Genomic DNA, 26,192 nt, shown 5'->3' on the forward strand with positions numbered 1-26,192 from the left:
TATCCTGGCAATTCCCTCGACCCCTCCATTCCAGAGAAGTCTCAAAGGCAGAGGGCGTGGCGGGGAGGGGCGGGGGGCTGGTGGTGGTAGATGCAGTCCCACCATTGATGAACCCCAACCTCCCGCTTCCCCCCGAGTGTTGGGACATGCCCTCTCCTGACGGAGACAGTGGCTCCCAGCCCCCAGCCCTGCTCCACTTGTCCGGTCTCTGCCCCCTGACAATGCTGCTTCTTCTTGCTTTTTAAGTGTCTTTTATTTTCTGTATTCTGATGCTCTGTCGTGGGGGGGGGGGGGGGGGCTCGCTGAACTGGAAAAGCCCGCCCCTCCCAGGGCTGGTGAATTCCTAGAGCTGGCAAACAACTTGCCAAACTATCTTTCACGAGCAAACCCATTAATCCAGAGTCCACAGCCCCACCCGCTGTGGGCTCCTGTCACACTCAGGGCCACCACCCCTGCCCCATCACCCCAGGGCCTGGTCCAGGCAATGGGGCCAGCCCCGGACACCGCAGAGTCTGCTGAGGACATTCAAACTAGCCAGCCCCAACCTCGCCCACCTCCCCCACCTCGCCCCCTCCTCCCCGGGGAAACCACAGTAAAGGCTCTGAGCCACATTTCCCCGCCCCTTCTACCCCCTCACTGACCCTGGTCCTTCCCCATGGGGCCCCGCTTGGCATCTGTGCCCCCCTCCCCGGGATCTGTGAGTAACAAACTACTTTTCCTTTTTCAAGGTAGAATTTATTTTATTTTATTTTATTTATTTATTTATTTTTTCAACGTTTATTTATTTTTGGGACAGAGAGAGACAGAGCATGAACAGGGGAGGAGCAGAGAGAGAGGGAGACACAGAATCGGAAACAGGCTCCAGGCTCTGAGCCATCAGCCCAGAGCCTGATGCGGGGCTGGAACTCACGGATCGCGAGATCGTGACCTGGCTGAAGTCGGACGCTTAACCGGCTGTGCCACCCAGGCGCCCCTATTTTATTTTATTAAAGATTTTATCTTAGGGTCGCCTCGTTTAGTCAGTTAAGTGTCCGACTTCGGCTCAGGTCGTGATCTCGCAGTTTGTGGGTTCGAGCCCCGTGTGGGGTTCTGTGCTGACAGCTCAGAGCCTGGAGCCTGCTTCAGATTCTGTGTCTCCCTCTCTCTCTGCCCCTCCTCTGCTCATGCTCTGTGTCTCTCTCTCTCTCAAAAATAAGTAAACATTGGGGCGCCTGGGTGGCTCAGTCGGTTAGGCGGCCGACTTCGGCTCAGGTCATGATCTCGCAGTCCGTGAGTTCGAGCCCCGCGTCGGGCTCCGTGCTAACAGCTCAGAGCCTGGAGCCTGTTTCAGATTCTGTGTCTCCCTCTCTCTGACTGTCCCCCATTCATGCTCTGTCTCTCTCTGTCTCAAAAATAAATAAACGTTAAAAAAAATTAAAAAAAAATAAGTAAACATTAAAAAAATTTTTTTTTAAATTAAGTACACTCTACATCCAATGTGGGGCTTGAATTCATGACCCTGAGATCAAGAGTCACACGTTCCACCCAGAGCCAGCCAGGTACCACCATTTTAAACATTTGTGAGTGCATAGCTTTGTGGCAATACATATACTCTCAGTGTTGTGCAAACATCCCTACCATCTGTCTCCAGAATTTTCATCTTCCCAAACTGAGACTCTGTCTCTATCAAACACTAATGCCCCCTTCCCCAGGTTCGTTTTCAGTAGGTAATGTTCATGGCTCAAAGCATGCAAGGCCCAAAGTTGATCAAATGAACCTCCTCCTCTCTCCAGTTTCCTAGCCATCCAGCTTTCTCCTTCCTCGAGCTGCCTGTGTGGACCCCCCCCCCCCGAAACACTCTGCACATTAGAGCAAATCTCTCCATCTGTATCATAAGGTATTTCAAGCCCGGGGGGTTGGGGTGGGGAGGGGCGGTGAGGCCATCAGGTCTGTGTTTGAAGCCCGCCCGGATGTGGAGAGGGGAACGGCTGTCTGCCTTTCGGAGCTCTGTGGATTTCAGAAACCCCGTGCGTTGCTTCGCTTAGCAAATGTTCTCAGGCCCATCCATGCTGTGGCAGGTGTCAAAACTTCAGCTCTTTTTGAGGCTGAATACTATTCCATTGTATGGACATACCACATCGGGTTTATCCTGCGTCTGTTGGTAGACACTCTGTCCCTTTCTGGGTCATGGCAACAGAAGGGGGGTTGATAATACTACCCAGGACTGCAAAGACCGACCCTAGGATGATAAGGCTCCCCAAATATGCTAAAAGCATGCCCCATTGTGACTTTTGGGGGCCCCGGGTGCTTTGGCCTTCATGGGTCTGGTCATACATAAAGGAAAAAAATATATCTATATATTAAAAGTTAAATTTGGGGCGCCTGGGTGGCTCAGTCGGTTAAGCATCTGACTCCTGATTTCGGCTCAGGTCATGATCTCATGGCTCGTGAGTTCGAGCCCCACATCCGGCTCTGCACTGACAGTGTGGAGCCTGCTTGGGATTCTCTCTGTGTCCCTCCCTCTGTCCCTCCCCTGTTCATACTCTCTCTCTCTTAAAATAAATACAAAACTTAAAAAAATTTGTTTTTTTAATGTTACACCTGAGTTGGAGCATAAAGGTGAATATAATATAAAGACTAGATTATGGGGATTTTCCCTTCTTTTTAAAAAAATTTTTTCTTTATTTATTTTGGGGGAGAGAGAGAGAGCATAAGTGGGGGAGGGGCAGAGAGAGAGGGAGACAGAGAATCCCAAGCAGGCTCCGTGCTGTCAGCACAGACCCCGACTGGGAGCTTGATCTCACAAGCCGCGAGATCATGATCTGAGCCGAAATCAACAGTCGGACACCTAACCAACTGAGCCACCTAGGCACCCCTTTCCTTCTAATTTTAAAAGAAACTGAAGCATTTGCAAGGGCCCCCAAAGTATTGTGGTCCTAGGCATTTAATAGCTAAGCCCGTTGTGCTAACGGGTCAGGCCCGGTTCTTCGAAAGGCCTGATTGCCTCACAGGCTGTGCGCCTGCTGCCTACTGACCATTCTACCCATAACTCACGTGGACACTGATGACTGCAAATAAATTTCCAGAAGAGAGATCAGCTTCCAAAGAGAGAGAGTGTCCCACTGACCAGGAGGAGGGCCACGCAGCACGGTCCCAACGAGCGTGGAACAAAGGACCACCGCAGAAGTTGGAAACCTTTCCAGACTGTCCACCCGCCGTGGGCCCGGCACAGCAAAGGCCCTGTCACCTGCAGCAAAGGGCCCTGCTCTATAGTCTTGGAGCGCAGGGAGCGCAGACAGCGAGGCGGTTAGGAATGGATTGCGCTGCCCGCCTTATCCCCCAACAGGCAGGTTTGGCCATTCCACAGTCACCACGCCCTGTCCAGCCTGTCCCCTGGCTTCTCAGCAGTCCCGCCTGCTGGGTCGCCTGGTTCGGGACTCTGTGGTCTCTCCTGACGGCCTCAGTGGCCTCCTCACTGCAGCCAGAGGGATCTTTCTGCAAAGCAGAACTGACTGGATGACACCCTCCACGCCCTTCTGCACCCCTGACATTTGCACGGCCGTTCCCTCGCCCTGAAGCATCCCTGTCCTTACTCCCTGCCCTGTCGTCCCCGCCTGCGGCAAGCCTGCGAGAACCTAGCTGCTTTGTCACTTCTCACAAATACCGCAGCCGTCCCCCCCCCCCATTGCAGCACTCGAGCGGCTCGACTTCTGGGGGCCTTTGCTTCCTTGCCTTAGAAAATGGGGGAAATGAGGCCAACTTCAGAGATCTTAAGGAGAAGCCAGCGTCTGCTATATGCACAGCTCTCGCTGGCACATCACCCTGCCCACTGGCCAGGAGTCTGCGCCATGACCTGGGACGACAGCCCGCGCCCTAACCGGGCCAGCCACGTTCTCTCTGACGCTGCCAGTGGCTGTGGGCCACTTCCTTCCCCTCTGCAAGCCGAGAGCTCATGATAGCATCCGCCCCGGGGGTGGGGGTGGGGGGTGCTAAGGAAGATAGCGCTTCCCGGGGCTGGGCCGGCTGTCTGGAACAGAGGAGGCGAGCCACCCGTGCCAGTGGCTATTATTACACCTCGAGAAGGAGCGAGCCAGCCGGTCGGAGAGGGAGCGGGAGCGGGAAGGAAGCCAGACAGGAGGCAGACAGAACGCAGAGGCCTGTGGGCAGCAGCAGCTGGGCGTGGGCAGGGGCTCCGAGCCCAAGAGAGGACGCGGGGTAGCTGTGCTTTGCCAAGGGCGGCCGACACACGGGACGCGTATTTCTCACCGCTCTGGAGGCTGGGAGCCTGAGATGGAGCTGTCGGCAGCCCTGGGGGCTTCCGAGGCCTCTCTCCTTGGCTTGTGGACGGCCACCGTCTCACCTGTGTCCTCCCGTGGCCGTAACTTCTGCGCGCGCCTGTGTCCCCACCTCCTCTGCTTTTAAGGACCCCAGTCATACTGGGTTAGGATCTGCCCTGACGACCGCATTTTAACTCGATGATCACATTAAAGGCCTTACAGCTCCTAAGGGTCACATCCTGAGGTGCTGGGGTCAGAATGTCGACATAGGAAGTTGGGGGGAGGATGACATCTGGCCCACAACAGACACTGAGGGGGGTGTTGGGAGAAGGGAAGCAGGAGGGGCGCTAGGCTCCAAGCAGTAGGCTTGTCTGGTCCCCATCCAGCCTCCGCGAAGCCAGCGGACTGTCCTGTTCTGCCCACGAGCCCCGGCCGCTTGGTTAGATGCCAGAGTCCCTCATCAGGTTCTTCTCAGCTAAAGAGGGCTTAACTAAACCAGCCTTGTGAAGCTCTTGGCACACTGCCTGGCCTAGAAGAGCTTAATAAATCACAGCTCTCATTGTTAGTGAAGACTGTTTGGCCAGGACTATTGATCTAGAAAAAACACCAGGTAGACCAAAAAGACAAGGAGCCTGATTATGATAAACATGACGATAAGTTGGAGGCATGGCATTATTAAAACTATATGCTTCATAAAATATAATACCAAAGGGTGCCCAGGTGGCTCCCTCGGTTAAGCGTCCCACTTCGGTTCAGGTCATGATCTCGCCACGGTCCGTGAGCTCGAACCCCGCGTCGGGCTCTGTGCTGATGGCTCGGAGCCTGGAGCCTGCTTCGGATTCTGTCTCCCTCTCTCTCTGCCCCTCTCCTGCTCGCATTCTGTCTCTGTCTGTCTCTCTCTCAAAAATAAACATAAAAATTTTTTTTTAATAAATAAAATATAATACCAAAACAAAAAAATGTTAGAAATAGAATAAGGTAGCCCGGGTGGCTCAGTTGGTTGAGCGTCCGACTCTTGATTTTGGCTCAGGTCACGATCTGATGGTCGTAGGATCAAGCCCCCTATCAGGCTCTGCGCTGAGGGTGCAGCCTGCTTGAGATTCTGTCTCTCCTCTGCCCCCTTTCCCCAGCTTGCGCACTCTCTCTCTCTCTTAAAAAAAAGAAAGAAAAAATATAGAATAAACTGGCAGAAACGTAACTGCAGTGAGAACTTAATCAACTATGGCAAACTGAGGGTTTAAGAATAGAAATAATCTACCCAACAGTCACACTGTTGTGCTATTACCCACATGGAGTGAAAAGCTAACAAGCACACACAACCTGCACACAGGTGCTCATGGCAGCTTTATTCATAATCCCACAGACTTGGAAGCAACCCAGACGTCCTTCGGTGGGTGAATGGATAAACCATGGGACATCCAGACGAGGGAATGTTATTCAGCGCTAAAAAGGGAGGAGCTCTCCAGCTGTGAAAAGACACAGAGGAACCTCAAATGCATGTCGCTAAGCGAGAGAAGCCAGTCTGAAAAGGCTACACACGGTATGATTCCAACTCGATGACATTCTGGAAAAGGCAAAAGCACGCAGACAGTAAGTAAAAGGATCCGTGGCTGCCAGGGGTGGGGAGGAGGGAGAGATGAACAGACGGAGCACAGGGGATTTTTTACGGCAGTGAAATACACTGTATGTCACCACAATGATGGATATATTCATTATCCATCTGTCCAAAGCCATAGAGTGAACCCCAACGTAAACCATTGACTCTGGGGGCGCCTGGGTGGCTCAGTCGGTTAAGCATCTGACTCTTGATTTCGGCTCAGGTCACGATCTCACGGTTCGTGAGTTTGAGCCCTGCATAGGGCTCCACGCAGACAGTGTGGAGCCTGCTTGGGATTCTCTCTCTCCCTTTCTCTGCCCCTCCCCCGCTTATTCATTTTCTCTCTCATTCTAAATAAACATTAAAAAATGGTTTTTTTTTTATTTTTTTTAACGTTTATTTATGTTTGAGACAGAGACAGACAGAGCATGAATAGGGGAGGGGCAGAGAGAGAGGGAGACACAGAATCCGAAGCAGGCTCCAGGCCCTGAGCTGTCAGCACGGAGCCCGACGCGGGGCTCGAACTCACGGACTGTGAGATCGTGACCTGAGCCGAAGTTGGACGCTCAACCGACTGAGCCACCCAGGCGCCCCTAAAAAATGTTTTTAAATAGAGTATGGACTCTGGATGGTAACGAGGTGTCAGCGCAGGTTCACGGACCGTAACAAAAGTGCCCCTCTGGTGCCACGTTGACAGTGGGGACGACAGAGGGTATGGGGACTTCCTTTCCTTTCCACTCAATTTTGCTGTGAACCTAAAACTGCTCTAAGTTATATGTTAATTTTTAATTTGTATTTTTTTATTCACTTATTTTCTTCAAATGTTTATTTATGCTAGAGAGAGAGCGCACGAGCAAGGGAGGGTCAGAGAGAGAGGGAGACAGAGGATAGGAGGCGGGCTCGGCACTGTCAGCAGAGAGCCTGACGCAGGGCTCGAACTCATGAACCGCGAGATCATGACCTGAGCCCAAGTCAGATGCTTAACTGACTTAAACTATATGTTAATTTTTTAAAACAAGGGTCATTGTTTTTTACAATAATGCCTATATTGAAAATATGGTATTCGGAAGATGAATATATTAAAGGTACACACTTATTCACAAAAAGTAATGACCTAGAGAATGTGAATGTTATAATTAATGGAATAATTCATATACCCGGGTTTATACATTACAAATAATAAGTCGGTTTTTAAAAAAAAATAAACTTCCCTTGGGGCGCCCACGTGGCTCAGTCAGTTGAGTCTCCAACTTCGGCTCAGGTCATGATCTTGTGGTTTGTCAGTTCGGGCCCCACGTCGGACTCTGTGCTGACGGCTCAGAGCCTGGAGCCTGCTTCGGATTCTGTGTCTCCTTCTCTCTCTGCGCATCCCCCGCTTGTGCTCTGTCTCTCTCGGTCTCTCAAAAATAAATGAATAAATGTAAAAAACAAATTAAAAAAAAAACTTCCCTTTTAGAAGATTTAGATTTACAGAAAAATTGCAAAGATGATACAGAGTCTCATACACCCTACAATCTTTCCCCTAGTCCTCATACCTTAGAATGAAGATATGGGACACTTGTTACAATTAATGAACCAATATTGATGCATTTTAATCAACTTAAGCCCATACCAGATTCTTTCAAATTTTCCCTGATGTCCTTTTGGGTCCCAGGAGGCCATCCAGGGTCACACATGGTCACTTAGTCTCATTTCCTTAGTCTCCTCTTGGCTGGGACACCTTCTCAGACTTTCCTTGTTTGTGATGACCTTGACAGTCCTGAGGGGAACTGGTCAGGAATTTCAGAGAATCTCCATCAGTTGGGACCTGCCTGATGCTCTTCTCACAGGTGGACGAGGGTGGTGGGTTTGGAGAGGAAAACCCAGAGGTGAAGGGCCCTTTTCATCATATGGCATCCTATCCAGAGTAGATGCTGACAACATGATTAATCACAGGGGTTTTCGAGGAACAGTAACAAAGAATGATAACACACGTAGGCCAAGAAGGAAATCTCTAAGCACAAGAAGGAGACACTGCCTAGGCCCCAGGTTCTGTAACGGCACAACTATATAAACAAAGGGGGCGTTACCCTTGAGCCCTGAGTCTTGCCCTCCCCAGGGCTTATAATCAAATCGCTCTAACACTTATCAAGGGGGGAGGGGCTCTACATCGGCTCCCCCGGTTCCCATCTCCTCTGTTCAGGCTCCTGCCTGACCCTCTCCCCTGGAGTGTGGACAAGACCTACGGAGTCCCTTTTAAGTAACAGAATACGGTACGTGTGATGGGATGTCACATCTGAGATTAGGTTACAAAAGACTGTCACTTCTGCCCCGCTGGCCCTCTCTTACACCCTTGGATGGAAGTCAGCTGCCGCGTTGGAGGCTGGCACATACTCATATGGGTAAAACACCGAAGAGGGCTACCAGCCTATAGTCAGGGAGAAGTGGAGGCTCCTGGTCCGACAGCGGTCAAGGGACTGAATCCTGCCAACAGCCGTAGGAATGATCCTGGAGCAGAACCCCCCTCCCAACCCCCACTGTTGGGCCCTGAGAAGATTACAGACCCGCCTCATACCTTGGCTGCAAACTTGTGAGACACCCTGAACCACAGGACCAGCTGGGTCACACCAAGACGCCGGGCCCACAGACACTGTGAGAGCACACCATACATACTTGTCTGAAACCTCATATTTTAAAATTTTTATTTATTTTTGAGACAGAGAGAGAGGAAGAGGGAGAGAGAGAGAAAATCCGAGGCAGGCTCTGCACAGTCAGCACAGAGCCCGATGCAGGGCTCAAACCCACGAACCGCGAGATCCTGACCTGAGCCGAGATCAAGAGTGGGAGCCTGGCATCGGGCTCCGTGCTGACAGCTCAGAGCCTGGAGCCTGCTTCAGATTCTGTGTCTCCCTCTCTCTCTCTGCCCTTCCGCTGCTCGCACTGTTTCTCTCTCTCAAAAATAAATAAATACCCCCCCCCCCACCACCACCAAAAAAAAAGAATCTAGGTGAAGCGTACGTGAATGTTCATCATACCATTCTTGCAACTTTTTGGTAGCTTTTAAATTTTTCAAAAGGACAAGGTGGAAGAACCAACAAAGCACCCTCCTTCCTCCCCATATGTTCCCCTACCTGCCATCATTTTTTTTTCTACACACAGCAAAGATTCCTCCGAGGTGCCCACACTCGCTCTCTCTGTGTGCTGGCTAAATGTTTAATTACTGGCCCTCCAAACAAAACCAAAGGCGCCTGATCAGTAGTGTTTGCCAATTCCTGTGGTGTAAATATTCCCACCCCGGCTGATTTCATGGCTACTCATGTGGGGTCGCTGAACGCTGAATTGGTAGCAGCACATGTAACAGTATTTCCAGCACACAGATGTGATACATGTAAATACCCTCAGTAGCATGGTGAAGCAACATGTGGAAAAATAATTATGAGTTTTGGGACACCTGGGTGGCTCTGTCGGGTAAGCATCCGGGTCTTGATTTCAGCTCAGGTCATGATCTCACGGTTCTTGGGTTCGAGCCCCGAGGTGGGCTCTGTGCTGACAGTTCAGAGCCTGCTTGGGATTCTCTCTCCCTCTCTCTCTGCGCCACCCCGTCCTCTCTTTCTTTCTGTCCCAAAATAAATAATAAACTTAAAAAGAAAAGGAGGTGTTGGGGTTGGAGTATTTATTACCTTTGTCTAAATATAATCCACTTGGTCAGAAGTTTATACAATTAACTTGTATTCTATTATTTGTTTGCTGTTTAATTATTTTTGAGAGAGAGGGAGACAGAGCACGAGTGGGGGGAGGGACAGAGAGAGAGGGAGACAGACCCGAAGCAGGCTCCAGGCTCTGAGCTGTCGGCACAGAGCCCGACGAGGGGCTTGAACCCACGAACCGTGAGATCATGACCTGAGCCGAAGCCGGACGCTCAACCGACTGAGCCACCCAGGTGCCCCTATAATTAACTTTTAAATAATGGCTGTTTTTAACAACTAGCTCCCAAATTCCTAAACATTTGACTGTTAACTCTCGCTAGCTAGAACAAGCTGGCTCCAGCACACCGCTGTGAAAAAAATCTCAACCCACTGAAATCTGGCTTCCACAGCCACCATTCCACCAAAACCCTCTTGCTGGTCTCACCGGGGACCTCCATATTGCAAACTGCCAAGGACAACGGATACATGTCTGGCCTGGCCTGCCTTGCGTGAGTGCCGTGCAGCATTCAACACTGCGTACTCCACCTGCCTTCTCCGAGGCCCTCCAGGTGCCTTTCCTACCTACTGCCCAGTCCTGCCCAGTCTACTTGAAGGGTTCTTTTTCCTCCACTTTTGGCCTTTGATATGCCCGTTTGACACACTCCCGGGTGCCCTTGTCCAATTCCATGGCTCCAACGACAACGAAGAAGCCCAGGTCTTCTCAGCAACAACCTATGTATCCCAACCACGTAACTAGTTTGCTCTTCTTGGAGTAAAGACATTTCAAACAAAGCCAGAGTGGAAGCCCTCGTCCCTTACTCCCACCTCGAGGTGGAGCTCCTGAGAGACAGAGGATCTGTCCTGCTCTGAAGCTAGGAAGTGTTAAGTTGCCTCCCTTTCAAGTCCCACAGACCTTATCACAGTTTAGTAACTCAAAAGGCTTCAATACATGAACTCCCCCCAAGGTACCAGCTCCCCATCCCTCCTAGACTCAGATTGCATGGCCATGCTAAGGTACCGCCACTTGGTGGCGGCATTCTCCAAATGGAAAATAGTATCTAAGTGCTAAAAAGACAAAGGCCTAATCTTCTTTAGGGCAAGATGTGTCAATTTATGCGAAATCCATGGGGAGTGGCCTCCACCCAGCCTGGTCGTCATCTTCCTGTTCTGGACTAAAACCAATGGGCGCTTTCTCAAAGTGCTGTACAAAGTGGGCTCCTTTGCTCTCGCTCTTGGAGCAACTCACTTGCCCGTCGGTCGGTCACTGTAGGTCACTGTAAGTGAGAGCCAGGGTCAGTCACTACTGGGCTGGTCCGCGGGTCAACCAGTCAGAATCCAATTGAGCCTGTCCCTGTGGTCAGTCGCCCTACTCGTCCTTCCGGACAACGGAACCTTGCACGACCTGACTGGGAGATCACTTCTCCGCACGGGACAGAAATCACGTCCTCAGGATCCGCCCCTTCGCAGCCTTAACCAACCCTAGGTCTCTACCTCAAAAAAGTGCCCGCCTCCGGGTGACGTCAAGCAACATGCCCGCCTTCCCAAATCCTGCCCTATCAGAGGCCTAGCTCTCTAGGAATCTCTAGCTCATTAAGTCCCGCCCCTATGCCAGACCACTCTCCAAGGCCCCGCCCCCAAGGGAACCCTGTCTAATCAGAGGCCGTTACCTCCCCGAAACCCCGCCCCCAAGGCCGGCTTTTCCCAGACCCACGCCGCGCTACATAGACGCGGCGGATGACGCCATCAGGCCGCGTCACCAGAAGGTCACACGGGATCCAGCAACATGGCGGCGGCGGCGCTGCGGGGAGGTTGGTGCCGCTGCCCGCAGGTAAGGAGACGTATGGGGTCAGGGTGGGGAGTAGGGGGCGGGCCTAGGGAGCTCCCAGCCCGCGACCTCCAGGGTCTTTTTCTCCTCAGGCCTTAGGCCCCCTCGGCCCTTTCTTGGGCTCGGCAGAAGGCTTGGGTCGTTGGGTCGGTCGAGGCCGGGGCCGGGGTCCCGGAGCGAAGCTTGTGGTTGAGGAGCTAAGCGTGCCGGGTCCGAGGCGGCCATGCGCTGAGCCCGGCGGACGGCGAATCGCCCCTCACTTCCTGATCAGACTCCACGTGCACCGGGGAGTGCACGGTGGCCCGGGCGCCCGGTGGAGAAACAGCCGGGAGAAGGCAAAATACCGTTGACAGTCACGGCTCGCCTTTATGTGCCAGGTCCTCTACCGAGACCACTTCCTGCATCGCTTCCCCTCGTCCTCCGTGTGAAAGTGCGGGAGATGGTTCTCGTCCTGGCTTAGAGCTTGAACTCATAGGGGTGGTGGGAGTTAAGGCGTGTACGGTGCACTCAGAAAACAGTAGTATTTCATGTACTACAAGCTTCGTGGATTACATGTACTTCATGTACTGCTGCTGCTTGTTGCTGTTTCACAGGTTGGGAAACTGGGACTCAGAGAGGTTAAGCAACCTGCCCACAGCCTCAGCTCGTGGTAAGCTGACCTGGTCCAAAGCCCAGGTCAAACTGACTGCAGTGCTAGGCTCTGGATGAAGGAAAGTATCTCATAGGGATCCTAGTGTGGGGAGGAAGAAGCTGTCGTTGACTCCAGGCTGATTTTTTTTTTTTTTTTTTTTCTTGGCTACTTGTGTTTTAAGTCAGGGTTTGAGATTGAATTTACACATGTTCGGATCTGGGCACAAAACCGGTTGGGAACCAGCCTCGGGTTGGGGCTTAATATGGGATTTCTTTTCCAAGTTAGACAGCCGTTCACTGCTATCTTAGACTGTTGCTGAAGTCAGTGGTTCCAGGATCAATGGGTGTAGGCATATAGAGAAGAACAAATGATTTCAGCTCTCAGGGGTTACTCTTTTTTTTAATATATATATATTTAAGTTTATTAAGTAGTCTCTACCCCAATCGTGGGCATCTCAAACTCACAACCCTGAGATCAGGAGTCAAATGCTGTTCCCACTGAGCCAGCCAGGTACCCCAGGAATTGCTCTTGAGTAGCTGTAGGAGATGCTAGCCTTTGCATGAGTTTGGGCTGTTGCTTAGAGTTCCTGGAGATAGGAGGCATGGAACGGGAGAGGAAAGGCCCAGGGAATATGGAAATGGAAGAGTGGTTCTATGGTCATTGACATCAATGTGCCTGGCTCGGTGCTGGGTGCTACAGTGCAATGTTGAGCAGGACGTGCACTGGCCCTTCTCTTATGGAGCTTAAGTCCTTCATTTGGTAGGAGAAGAAATGCCTTTCCTGTGATGTTAGTAGTGTCTTGGCCCAGGTGTGCCCTCTTGCACAGGACATGCTAGGTTTCTTCCAGGGTTGTGCCTAGAACAAGTTATCTGTGTTTTACCTCTGAGAGCCCAGGTCTCTGGTTGGTCTTCCAAGGCTGGCAGCAACGGGCTAGGCTTGTGAGAGAAGACTGCTCACGGCCAGCATCGAGGCGCTTGGGGGCCCATTTCAGGCTAATGAGACGAAATCAGACAAAGGCACGTTTAGCCTTCTTCCACCATAGGTTGGTATCTCCTGAGACTCATCTGGTTTCCCCCAGGTTCAGAGGCAGGAAAGTAGGGATGGACCCTGGAGGTGCAGATCCAGTGTCTTCCTTTCCACGAGATTCCATTGGCTTCTCAGAATTTAGCAAGATGGTGGAGTGTCTAGCATGCAGCAGGCCTGCAGTGAAAATCGGCAAATGATGGGGCGCCTGGGTGGCTCAGTCGGTTAAGCATCTGGCTTCGGCCCAGGTCATGATCTCACGGTTTGTGGGTTCGAGCCCCGCATCGGGCTCTGTGCTGACAACTCAGAGCCTGTAGCCTGCTTTGGATTCTGTGTCTCCCTCTCTCTCTGCTCCTCCCCTGCTAGCGCTCTGTCTCTCCCTCCCTCTCCCCCCTCCTCACATCTGTCTCTCAAAAATAAACACTAAAAAAAATCGGCAAATGAGACTTGGGCGACCCCTACTTTTTAGTGGGGCTTACTCACTTCCTAGTTACCTTATCTGAATGGCTCTTTCTCTTTTCTTCCCTAACTAGAGATGCCTCAGCAATGGAGTCCAGTTCCTGTCCAGCCACAACCTAATGCTACTGCACAATGGTGCCTATCAGATACGCCGGCCTGGCCGAGAGCTGCCTCTGGTGAGTGACGGGATGCCAGCAGACAGAGAGGAGTCTGAAAGATGAGACCTGGTTGGCAGGAGACAGAGCTGCAGGACGTTGCCCACACTGGCAAGGGCAGCTGATTGGCGTTCCCCATCCAAGACCTGTGGGGTCACAGAACCCAGCGTGCTGGTCCTCTCGGGCTCTCGGGCAGCACCTGGCATTACCAGGGGTGGAGCTCCTGCCTGACAAAGTAGATGATGTGTCAGCTCTCAGGGCTGGAAAGGCATCCCTGTACACTCAGCTGAAATCCATTTCCCTGTGGCTCTTCCCTTTTCTGGGTGACATCCCTCCAGGCATTTGAGTGGAGTCACCTCACCTTGGGGGCTCAGTTTCCTGTCTCTGTTGTTCCTCACAGACAGCATTTTCTAGAGCTTTTCTCCTCCGCGTCATTCCTTTTCAACTGTGCTTCTTTCTGGCGGTGTGTTACCACCACAGGGAGGAAAGCCCCAAACCAGTATACTTTCCCAAGTGCACACACTGGGGCAGCCCACACCCTTCCCTTCCCGCTGAGTCTCTCACAGGCCTGGTCTCCCCGGTCCTGTCCTTGAGCTTTTGTGGGCGTGGCACATGCCCTGTGGCCTTTCCTCTTAGCCACCACCTCCGTGTGCGGCCGGCCGAGGAGCGGGAGGTGGGGCAGCTGCCAGGGCGCGCAGTCCCAGACAGTCTTAGAACCTAGACCTCCCCCAGAGAAAGGCTGGCTGGGCACACCATTCGCGTGGGTCTTCAGGCATTCTCTTTTTGGAGCCCACTCTCCACGTGGTGGGGAAGCAGCGATCCTAACCTGGCTCAGTGCGACCCTGAACTGAAGCCTGTGTCTTGGGCAGTGTACGACTCTGGCTCTTGTGTCTGCAGAAGGACCGTGGCCTTTCTTCTGGGTGTGTTGGGTTTTCCTACGAGGGGCACCCCTGAGCTTAGGCTCTGGGTGACAGTGATCCTGTGGGTTGACGACGGAGGTTTGTGCCAAGCCCTGGGGTGACATGTGAATTCCAGTGTGGGACTTGAGAGTGACCCCAAAGTTATCCCGGCCCCAGAAGCCCAGGGAGTAGGGCCCTATCTCAGCTTCTTCCAGATAAGGGGCTATAGAGTCCTTTCCACTCCATTCCTGGGACAGGGGCTCCTTTGGGTGTTGCCCTTCGCCTTGGGTGAGCGTGTTTGAATGTCCATGAGGATTCCAAACCGCCCGTCTCTCACCCAGGGTTCCCTCTGTTGGAGAAGGAGCCTGGCACTTTGTTTTGTTTTTAATTTTTTTTTTTCAACGTTTATTTATTTTTGGGACAGAGAGAGACAGAGCATGAACAGGGGAGGGGCAGAGAGAGAGGGAGACACAGAATCGGAAACAGGCTCCAGGCTCTGAGCCATCAGCCCAGAGCCTGACGCGGGGCTCGAACTCACGGACCGCGAGATCGTGACCTGGCTGAAGTCGGACGCTTAACCGACTGCGCCACCCAGGCGCCCCTGTTTTGTTTTTAATAGACTTTATCCTTCTGAGCACTTTTACATGTACAGAAAAATTGAGCAGGAAGTACTGAGAGTTTCCATCAACCTCCTGGCGGCCCCTCCTCCCACCTGGGCCTGGATTTTCTCCATGGTGCGGCCTCTTGCTTTAATATAGCACTTTTGTTACAACTGATGAGCCAGTATTGATACATCGTTATTAACTGAGGCCCATAGTTTGCCTTAGGGTTCATGCTGGGTGCTCATTCCGTGGGTTTGGACAGAGTAGTCTTACTGCCCAGAAACTTCTCTTTGCTCTGCCCATTCATCTCCCCCACCAGCCTACCCAGCCCCTGACAACCACTGATCCTTTTACTATCCATGGTTTCACCTTTTCCAGAATGTCCTAGAGTGGGGATCATGCCGCCTGGAGTCTCTTCAGACCAGCTTCTCTCACTCGTAACATGAATTTAAGGTTCCTCTGTGTCTTTTTTTTTTTTTTTTTAAGTTTATTTATTTTTAGAGAGAGAGCACAATCAGGGTAGAAACAGAGAGAGAAGGAGAGAGAGAATCCCAAGTAGGCTCCTCAATGTCATGGTGCCCGATATTGGGCTTGAACTCACAAACTGTGAGACCCTGACCTGAGCCGAAATCAAGAGTCAGACACTCAACTGACTGAGCCACCCAAGTGCCCCCTCCTGTGTCTTTCTTAAATTGAGATGTCATTGACAAATTGTGTAAGGCCGCAACATCTTTTTTTTTTTTTTAATTTTGTTTTTAATGTTTATTTTTGACAGAGAGAGAGAGTGTGAGCTGGGGAGGGGGAGGGGCAGAGAGAGAGGGAGAAACAGAGTCCGAAGCAGGCCCCAAGCTGTCAGCACAGAGCCTGATGCGGGGCTCGAACTCACAAACTCTGACATCATGACCTGAACCAAACTCAGATGCTTAACCGACTGAGCCACCCAGGCACCCCTCGCAACATCTTTTCGTAGCTTGCTAACTGGTTTCTTTTTATTACTGGATAATAAAGAAACTGGACATCCCACAGTTTATCACCTGATGCTTTCTTAACTTGACTTTCTTGGCTCATAATGGAGGTAGCTGTTCATTGTGAAACCCGTATCAGCACAGAGGAGAAAGTAAAAATCCTTTGTTTCTTTTACATTCTTTCCAGTCCAAATCCTATTCTTCTGGAAACAGGAAAGGCTTTCTCTCTGGCTTGCTAGACAATATCAAGCAAGAATTAGCCAAAAACAAAGAAATGAAAGAAAGTATAAAAAAGTTCCGAGATGAGGCCCGCAAGCTAGAAGAGTCTGACGCGCTCCAGGAGGCCAGAAGGAAATACGTGAGTCCCTTTGCTTCCCGCACAGAGATGACACAGTGGGGGAAGTGACGTCACTCACTGACCACAGGGGCGAGCGGACGGGAGTGAGTCGCCAGCCCCCCGTTTCTGCGGTGAGATGGAGTGGGGTTCTCTGCACACCAGCGGCGCCAGCTTCTTGTGGAAGCTTGTGAGAGATGCGGGGTCGCGGAGCCCTCCCCGACCTGCTGGGTCGGAGTGCGTCTGCACGGGCTCCCCGGGTGACCCCTTGAGCTGTAGGTTTAAGATGCGCTGCTCCTGAGAGCTGGTTGTGGCCCCTTGAGTGAAGCAGGTAGAAAGCGGGTCACGGTGCTGGTGTGATTATTAATTACCGCCTGGTCTCTTACCGAAGCAGCTGCCAGGCGCCCGCCGGCGGGGAGTGGGCTCGGCAGCTGCTGCATCAGGGCTCTGTGAGGTGGGGACAGCCAACGGGTGCCTGCTCCGGGTCCCTTGGGTTTTTGTTCTCTTGGCCACGTCCCAGGCTGTGGGCGAGGCCTGTTCGCTCAGAGGGCCTGTGGGGGATTCGACCTGATGGATGATGACCCTTTCTTTCCAGTAAGGAAGAGGAGTGGGCTAAGGGGTGGTTTGGGGGCAGAGCAAGCCAAGTCGGGTGGGACTGTGGCTGTGGGAGATCCAGCAGCGGCTGGCAGCTGCAGGGGTGCAGAGCGAGGCAGGATAATGTGGATGAACCGGGGCGGGGGGCAAGATCATCCCTGCACCTGGCGAGAGACTAGAGCCAGGGCTGGGCCTCAGGGGTCTCCATCCGTCAGCCCTCAACTGCTCCCGAAAGCAAGGCTGTTGGGCAGTGAGGGGCCCTGGGGTGGGGAGGGGGCTGGGGTGGTCGGGCAGGCGGTGGGGGGGCAGGGCGCCGCTCAGAAAATGCTTCCTATAAGACAGCTGCCGTGTTGTAACCAAGAGAAACAACCTCCTTACCGTAGAAAAGCATTGAATCCGAAACCGTGCGGACGAGCGAGGTGATAAAGAAGAAGCTGGGGGAGATCACAGGCACAGTGAAGGAGGTAATGGTCTCCGGGCCCCCACGCTCTGTTGCCCGCGGCTGCCAGGCCATCTGTTCGTCGCCTCTGGGAGGAGAGCTGTGCTGGAAGCTGCGGGCAGAGCTGGCGCCTGGGCAGGGCGTGACTTGGCACAGCGGATGAATAGGCGTGGGTGGCGAGCCAGGGAAGAGCCAGCCTGGCCAGGTGGCTTCCGGAGTTAGGATGCACAGCACCCCCCCCCCCCCCGCCCCTCGCCCAGGAAGGAGGGCGAAGTCAGGCTAGCCCACGTGCCCTGCGGCTCACCGCTGGCAGTAGAAGCTTTCACGCTTTCGTGCCACCAGCAAAGACAGAAGGGCCAATGACTTGTCTCGTCCTGCCCAAAACAGGGAAGCACTGCTTGGCCCCAGGTGAGGGGAGATGGGGCAGCGTGGGGGGGCCCGAGGGCTTCCTTTTTGTTGCCTGTTTTGCTTTGTTCTGAGCATGAGAGAGGGGCAGGGCTCTGCACTGTTCTGAGCCACCTGCGAGGGTTCCAGGCCAGTCCAGCATTAGGCACAGGCTCCTCGAACCTTTTATCCCTAAGCGGCCACTCGTGCCCATTCCGGGGAGAGCCCAGTTGACCTGGCGTCCAGCCCGGAGCCCAGGGGTTCAGCCCTGCAGACCTTGTACACGGTGCACCCGAGTGTCCGGGCCCCATAGGTCAGATGAGTTCAGAGTGTCTGTTCCCGACCTTTGAAGGACTAGACTGGTCTTAGCTTGGGGCGGGGGGGTGCTGTGCTGACACCCCCATCCCTGTGTCTCAGTAGAGTCTTGATGAAGTCGGTAAAAGCGACCTTGGCCGGAAGATCAAGGAGAGCGTGGAGGAAGCTGCCAAGACTGCCAAACAGTCGGCCGAGTCGGTGTCCAAAGGCGGGGAGAAGCTGGGCCGGACCGCTGCCTTCAGAGCCATCTCCCAGGTGGGTCGGGCTGGGGCTCACGGCCTGGCCTGCTCTGAGTCCGGGATCCGGAGTTCTCACTGCCGATCTCAGCCCTGGAGAGGGAGGGCCCGCTTGAGGCACCAGGATGGTGGCCTTGGACAAGTCACAGCCCCTAGGAAGCAGCAGGTTAATGCATGGAGAGCCTCTCAGCCACTAACACCCTTAGCTTGTGTCCGTAAGCCCGGGACCTGTTGTACTCAAGGCGACCTGAGGTCCTGATTCATTCTGAAATGACTGTTGAATCTTCCCACATGCTGGGCTCTCTTGCTACCCACAGGGGCCACTGGATAGAAAGTCCAAATTCCTGCTCCTGAGGTGTCTGGGGGACCCAGAGGGGGATGAGTGGTTCCTGAGCGACATGTGACAAGGGAACATACAGGGGAGGGGCCACGGGTGGAGGGGCAGCCCCTCCAGTGGGGAGGCGTGCACAGCCAGCTCAACACGGCCAGGGTCGCTGCAGCAAGGTTGGGGGAAGTGAGGGGGGCGGCCAGAGAAAAGCAGGGTCCATCTGAAACAGCCCTGTGGTCCACGCAGGGAAGTCAGGCACGGTGCTCAGAGCCACATGACCTCGAGACCGGGGAAAGCTGGGGCCCTGGGTTGGAGTTCTCCGCGGACACTGTCCTGACTTGGGGCACAAACGCACAGGCCCCCGGCGGTGGTCCGCAGTGTCAGGAAGGTCCTGAGCGCCCACCCTGGGGCTGGCTGCTTTCCCCCAGGGGGTAGAGTCCGTGAAGAAGGAGATCGACGACAGCGTGCTGGGGCAGACCGGGCCCTATCGGAGGCCAGAGCGCCTCAGGAAGAGGAAGGAGTTTGCAGGAGAGAAGCTCAAGGAAGAGAAGGTGTTTGAGCCCAACGAGTAGGTAGCAGACTGGCCAGGGCCTGCGTCCCCCTTCCACACACACACTGTGTTTGAGCGCCCCTGGAACGTTCCTGCCCAAGTCAGTTCGTTCTCGAGTGTCTGTTCTGCTCAAGAGTCCCTGCTCCCGTGTGAACGTGGGGGAGATGGTGGGTGGTGGGAAGGGGGGAGAGAAGGCAGGAGGCTGAGAGAGGAGGGCGGGCTGCCCAGGGGGACGGGGGCGCTGCCCGCGGGGACAGGAGGGCTGGGTGCCTGGGCCGGCACACAGGGGCCCGTCGCCACTGCTCACCGCTGCCCCATCCCCCCAGGGAGGCCCTGGGGGTCGTGCTGCACAAGGACTCCAAGTGGTACCAGCAGTGGAGAGACTTCAGGGACAACAACGTGGTATTTAATCGTGAGTGTTCACGTCTCGGACACTCGGCCGACAGCGTCGCCGTGACAGCAGACGCTTACTGAGTGCTCCCCGCGCACTGGGCACAAGCCAGACCCCCCGCTTTACAGAGGAGGAGACCGGGGTCAGAGAGGAGCAGCCACTCCCCAGGATCACCCAGCCAGTGAGCAGCAGAGCCCAGGCCGCCAGGCAGCCCTGCTCTCGAGGGCAGCCCGGTACATCTCCAGCTGGCGGGCAGGGGCCCTCCCCCAGGGGCTGAGTCACCGTCCTCGCGGTCGCGGAGCTGCCGCTGGCAGGAGGGCGGCCAGGCCGACCTGCCTCTCCGGTGGCTGGGCTGTGGGTGCCACCGTGAGAGGCTCCCTCACAGGGCAGGACAGGAGGCGCCGGTGGGCCTCCCAGGTGCCAGCCAGAGCACCGCCACGCCACACACCCTTGTCCCTTGTCCTGTGACGGTCACTAGAGGCCGGTTTCCTTGGTAGGGAGAGCCCCGCCCCTCAGCCCACCCCTGAGAAAGCTGGCTCCGCCCCGCGCTGCCCAGGTCTGCACAGGGAGTGGGTCTTGCAGGGGCTGCAAGGAGCCCCCGGAAGTCGTAGAGTAAGGGTGTCTTTCTTTCTGGAGGCGACCCCTGACCTCAGCCCACGTCCCGGCAGGGTTCTTCGAGATGAAGGTGAAGTATGACGAGAGCGACAACGTCCTCATCCGGGCGTCCCGCGCGCTGACAGACAAGGTCACAGACCTGCTGGGTGAGTGGGCCCGGACCGTCCTTCCCGCCTGGGCTGGCCGCAGGGACGGTCCCGGGCCCTGGCCCACTCCTGCCGTGGCTGCCTCCAGGGGGCCTGTTCTCGAAGACGGAGATGTCAGAGGTGCTCACGGAGATCCTGCGAGTTGACCCTGCCTTCGACAAGGAGCGGTTCCTGCAGCAGTGTGAGAGCGACATCATCCCCAACGTCCTGGAGGTGGGTGCTGCACCCTGGGGCCCCCACCCAGCAGGTCCCCGCTGTCCCGCCTGCCAGGTTACCCTGGGAACTGCCACCAGGGGCAGAGATCTCCGGCCGTCAGAGGCCTGGCGCCCCCACGCCCGGCCCTCGTTAGTCATGCACCTCTGAGAAGGCACCCAGAGTCACCTGTGGGCCCTGCTGGGCTCCGTGATGGTGGCCGATTTCTTCCCTGTGGGGTGTGTCTGCTCCCAGGGACGGAGTTCCCTTTCACGAGGTCCGGCAGCAACTTCCGTCTTCCTGACAGCCGGCCTGGAGCCTCCTGTCTGGTTTCCCTCATGATCTGCTTGAAGCAGTTCCCTCGAGCCTACAGTGAGCGGCTGCCCAGGGCCGTGGCTCTGTCTCCCAGGGGCCAGGTCCCCTCTCTGTGGGAATCCTGAATCCCATTTTCTGGCCCCTCCTTCTGGTTCATAAATGAGGAGGGGGTGGCTCGCTCAGGGTCCTGCCCCTGCACACACTGCACAGGGCCCCTGCGCAAGGTTGACTGCCTCCAGCCAGCCACGTCTGTTTCTCCAGCCCCTGGGATGTGGCCGGAACCTGGGCCTCTGCCAGGCCTTTGGAAGGGGCTGATGAGATCACAGAAAGGCTCCGCACCCGCCACCAACCCCGCCCCCCAGCCCCGAAGGTAGATTCCAGTCCCCACCCCCTGTCTCCTCTATCCTACTGGTCTCCCTGTGGTCCCCTCCTCTCTTAATTCCCCACATTCCCTGCACCACTTCGGGCAGGGCCGGAAGGAGGTAGAGAGGGGGCGCTCCCTTAACACAGCAGCCCCAGCACAGGCGGATTCTTCTAGAGACGACGTCTCAGCTCCCGGCCTGCCCCTAGTTTTCTTTTTCCCTCTGGCCCTGGGCTCCTCTCTGACCTTCAGCAGGTCAGCCCCGCCTCCAGGTTCCTGCAGAGGCATCCCCTGTGGCACCTTGGGAGGCCACCCCAGGACCCCTCCTCTGCCCCTGTCCTGACCTCTGGCTGTGCCAAGCTCCAGCCCCGGTGGAGGTGGAGTGCAGCTCCTGGCCTCCTTGGCTCAGCCTCCCAGCCCCGCTGAGTCCAGCATGCTGCCACCTTCCTCCACCTGACCCGAGGCCCTTGGGGCCACCCTGGGCTGCCGGGGGTCACACATGCAGGCCCTTGGTCCCAAGGGCCTGGGGAGGGGCACCCGTTGCTGCGGCCTGACCCGAGGCCCCCTGCTCCCCAGCTGGAGCCTATAGGGTAGGGTCTCCAGCCTAGATGGCCCCCTATTAGTCTCGAACTTATTTTTTGTTTGTTTGTTTTTCCCTTTTTAGGCCATGATTTCTGGAGAGCTTGAGATTCTCAAAGACTGGTGCTATGAAGCTGTGAGTCCTTCTCTTTTTCTTTCTACTTTTTATATTTAGGCCTAAAAAGAATCAGTTTGGAGGTCTGTTTGGGCAGAGCCAGGAAGGGTATGACAGGGCCCGGTGTCCTGGTTGTGGGGGCACCCAGGGGTCCGGGGCCGGGCGGAAAGGGACCAGGAATAGCTTGGGGTGTGTGTGACCTTCCCTCAGCGCTCAGGGGTCTCACGTGGTGGCCGTGGGCGCTGGCCGGCAAGCAGCCTGCGGGCCCACACCACCTCCCGTCCCTGGGCCATGTCACAGGCGTCATGAGGGTACAGTGTGAACACAGACGCAGCGCTCCCGGATGCACAAAGCGCTGGCCAGACTCATTATAGCTGTTCTCACTTTGAGTTCCCGAAACACAGATCAAAACAGACGGTGATAAGATTTCCCGCATGGGGAGGAGCCGTGTGTCCTGATGAGGCCTGACTGCTCCCCAGAGTCAGTGCTCAGGGTCCCGAGGCCCCGTGGTGCCAGGCCGTGCACCCAGGTCGGCTGTCCCCAGGAGCACACCCTGTCTGCCCCAGTCCTGGCAGCCTCCCCGGCCCTGCAGGACTCTGTCGGCCACCTCGACTCACCCTGCTCACTCCCTGACCTGTGTCTTCATGGGGTTTTTTCTAGCTTGTTTGTATTGAGCAATCCAGAGCCTTTTTGGCTGATCTATTCTGCTTCCAGCTCACAAACAACTTGGAGAAAGCAGAGGAGAAGATGTCAGTTTTTTGTGTTTTTTTTTTTTTTAATACCCCCCTGCATGGTGACTAAACCAGGGGGGTTTTTGGAGCGTGGTTTTTTTTTTTTTTTTTTTTTTTTTTTTAATGCTTTGGGACCATTAGGCTGTGGTTGATTATCTTTGCCAAAGAGCTGCTGGGGCCCCTGGAAATGCTCCTGAAATTGCAGGTGCTTTCACAGAGGTGTATGTGTGTATGTATGTGTGTGTTGTGTGTGTGTGTATTTATTTATTTAAATGTTTGTTTCTCTTCGAGAGAGACAGAGCGTGAGTGGGGGAGGAGCAGAGAGAGAGAGGGAGACACAGAATCCGAAGCAGGCTCCAGGCTCAGAGCTGTCAGCACAGAGCCCGACGCGGGGCTCGAACCCACGAACTGTGAGATCGTGACCTGAGCCGAAGTTGAATGCTCAACCGACTGAGTCACCCAGGCGCCCCCAGAGGTGTTTCTTAGATGCCATTTTTAAGAACCACACAGGAAATAGGGTTGGCACCATTTTTTTTCTTGGTAGATCAGTTATTTCCATAAAAAGTAAGTGTTATTGGAATGTCTTCCACCATAGCTGCTGAGTCCAGAGAAGCCTCCAGTGAAAAGGTACCAGGTGTCACCTGTGTCCTGGGCCTGGGAGTAGGCTCAAGGGGGCTGGAGGTGTCATTGGGGCGTCACCGCCCCGCGGGAAAAACGGGCTGCGTGTGGCCAGCGGCCTCCCATCGGGGCTGGTCAGTGAGGAGGAGGCCGACCGAGGGAGCTCATTTCAGAGCGGCTGTGGGTTAGGGCGAATCCTAGAAAACGCGTTTGATTCCAGGCCAAGATTCTGAGTGCGGTGAATACGGGGAAGTCCAAGATCAGCCAGAGAGGCCTCAACTTCCCTCTGGGCGTGTATTTCAGATCCTGTTGCAGGAAAATTACCTACTTTACTGATTAATACCACTTTCATTTGGGCGTCTCGATGCAGCGCTGTCTTTATAACAAGGGGGGTGTGATTCGGGCCAGCAAATGGGCGGCACTGGCCTCCCTGCTTGGACCTGTGCTCCTGGCATCTGCTGCTCCTGGCAAAGCACACGCAGGCGATAGCAGCCGTTTCTGGAAGGTGCGGGTGCAGAAAGCACGGGATAGGGCGGTGAGCCTGTCTGCGGGGAGAGTTTCCCAGGACAGTGCAGCCCCTGGGGTTCGCCAGCAGGTGCACCGCAGCACCTTGGTGGGGCTTGCGCGCGCGGGTCCAGCCGCAGGGATGTGTCTGGCTTCTCTTCGCAGACCTACAGCCAGCTGGCGCACCCGATCCAGCAGGCCAAGGCGCTGGGCCTGCAGTCCCACTCCCGCATTCTGGACATCGACAACATCGACGTGAGCGGCTCTTCTTGGCGTCGGGGGGGCGCTGGTCAGAGGGGCGCCCGTCCCTGGGGGAGCGGCGGCACGGACAGACGGGGACTGGGGTGAAATGACCTCAGGGTCCCTTTCAGCAGAGGGTTCCCATAAGCCTGTGGTGGGGGAGTTCTTGGGCAGGCGGCGGACGCAGGGGGTGCTGTTGCCGCCCGGACCTCGGGGCCCCTGGAGGCAGTGCTGTCCCTCTGCCTTCACTGGGCAGGGCGAGAGCTTTGCCCCTGTGGAGAGCGGACGAGGAGAGCCGGACGAGTGCCGGTGCTGGTTACCCCTGCCCGTGTGCAGGGGTCCCTCTGTGAGGCCTTACATGCCCACCCAGCCCCCTCTGGGGAACAAGAAGCCACCAGGGTCCAGGGAGACTGCATGGATTGTTAGTTCAGACTCTGGCTCGCATTGGGAGGGGTCCCGCGGGAACCCCCCACAGGTCCTTCTGGGGCCTGGCCCGACGAGTAGGACAAGTGGGGTGGCTGGGACTGCCTCCTGGGAAGCCAGGGTCGGCACCAGCCGGGAGGCGACTGTCAGGGGAGGGGCAAGGCCACTCTCTGAGGCCCGCCCACCTTGTCGCTCCCCCTGCAGCTGGCCATGGGCAAGATGATGGAGCAGGGGCCTGTGCTGATCATCACCTTCCAGGCCCAGCTGGTGATGGTGATCAAGAACCCCAAAGGCGAGGTGGTGGAGGGCGACCCGGTGAGTCCAGGAGGGATCGGGCCTCGCGGGTGGCCGGTGCGAGACTGGCTGATGGCCGCCTCCAGCCGCCTCGCGCCGACAGAGCCAGGAGGTTTTGTGACTGTGCAGCAACAGCAGGGCAGTGTCTTGAGAAGCCTGGGGCCCTGTGGGTGCTGGTGGGGGTTGGAGGGTGACTCACTCATCTGGCTGTGCAGAGGCCTGAGTTGTCGACTCTGGACCCAGGCTGACTCCCAGCTCTGCTCCCTGGTCCCTCCTGGCGTCCCCTTTGTGTTCTGCCCTGCCCCTCCCCACAGTCCCTTGTCGCGGCCCTCACCGTCCCTGCTTCTGCAGGACAAGGTGCTGCGCATGCTGTACGTGTGGGCTCTCTGTCGAGACCAGGACGAGCTCAACCCCTACGCGGCCTGGCGGCTCCTGGACATCTCAGCGTCCAGCACGGAGCAGGTCCTCTGAGCGTGGTGGCCACGAGCAGAGGCTTCTGGGCTGGATCAGCGCGCGGTGGTCACACAGGACTGGTGTCTGCCTGTCACAACTAGACCTCTGGGGAAGACGGGACTGTCGGATCTCTACCAGGGCCGCTACAAAACCAGCTGGATGGGGACGGGCGGCTCCCCATCGGGGGGGGGGGGGGGCTCCTGCACTGCTCCCACGCCCCTCCGCCAGCAGCCGGGGTCAATATGGTGCACCTGCCGGATGGTGCCAAGAGGCCACCCCCGTGGCCCAGGGACGATCCAGGGGGCAGGACGGCAGGCCTAGGACCTGCTGCTCAGAGTAGCATACGAGCCGCTTCAGCCCGGCCATTTTGGCTCCGTTTTTTAACAGTGCCCTTACTATCCTGTATATATGCCTGAGATTTGGAAATAATAATAAAACGCCAAAGTGCAGGACAGCAACTCGGGTGGTCTGAGGTGTTTGTCACTGGGGTAGGGGGCAGCTGGGACCGAGGATGGGTGGTGGGAGCTGGCCGGGTGGTCACAGGAGGCGGTCAAGGTCACTGAAGGAACTGCAGCCCTAGACCATGCCTGCTCAGGACCCTGCCCTCCCTGGGTCGGGGGTCCTCCACAAGAGCTAGGGAGCTTTTCCGAGGCCTGGCTGGGATCTCGGAAGGTTGGGGTCCCTACAACTGGAGGAGCTCGAGCGTCAGTATGAGTGATTTGGGAGGCATCGGGATTCCCCAAACAGGTCGTCTGCTTGAGGGGTCTGTCGCATAGACAGGTGCCGGAGTCGCGCTGGGGCTACCTGGGGTGCTTGTCGGGGTGGGGTGGGCGAGGTCCTGGGTGCTGATGCGCCCCACGCCCAGGGTCTCCCAGGCGCCTGCGGGCGGGAGCGCTCTTCTCCCGGAGGCCGGGGCGGGGTCGCGAGCCCGCGCGCCGCTCCCTGCGCAGCCTCCGCC

The 26,192-nt window shown here is 55.7% G+C and overlaps 1 protein-coding gene across 1 annotated transcript; it reads left to right on the top strand.

Annotated features, from left to right (window-relative positions):
* The first annotated feature begins 11,221 nt into the window (after window positions 1-11,221).
* TIMM44 (translocase of inner mitochondrial membrane 44) lies at window positions 11,222-25,692 on the top strand. The gene is made up of 13 exons (XM_040449730.1): window positions 11,222-11,346; window positions 13,531-13,632; window positions 16,265-16,435; window positions 17,389-17,469; window positions 18,249-18,398; window positions 19,136-19,275; window positions 19,584-19,669; window positions 20,317-20,409; window positions 20,498-20,622; window positions 21,942-21,992; window positions 23,990-24,079; window positions 24,692-24,802; window positions 25,133-25,692. The coding sequence occupies exons 1-13, from the start codon at window positions 11,302-11,304 to the stop codon at window positions 25,250-25,252; spliced, it is 1,365 nt and encodes a 454-aa protein (XP_040305664.1). The 5' UTR covers window positions 11,222-11,301; the 3' UTR covers window positions 25,253-25,692.
* The last annotated feature ends 500 nt before the right edge of the window (window positions 25,693-26,192 follow it).

This window comes from Herpailurus yagouaroundi, unplaced genomic scaffold (assembly GCF_014898765.1).
Source record: "Herpailurus yagouaroundi ecotype Mexico unplaced genomic scaffold, PumYag 200, whole genome shotgun sequence".
NCBI classification, from domain to species: domain Eukaryota; kingdom Metazoa; phylum Chordata; class Mammalia; order Carnivora; family Felidae; genus Herpailurus; species Herpailurus yagouaroundi.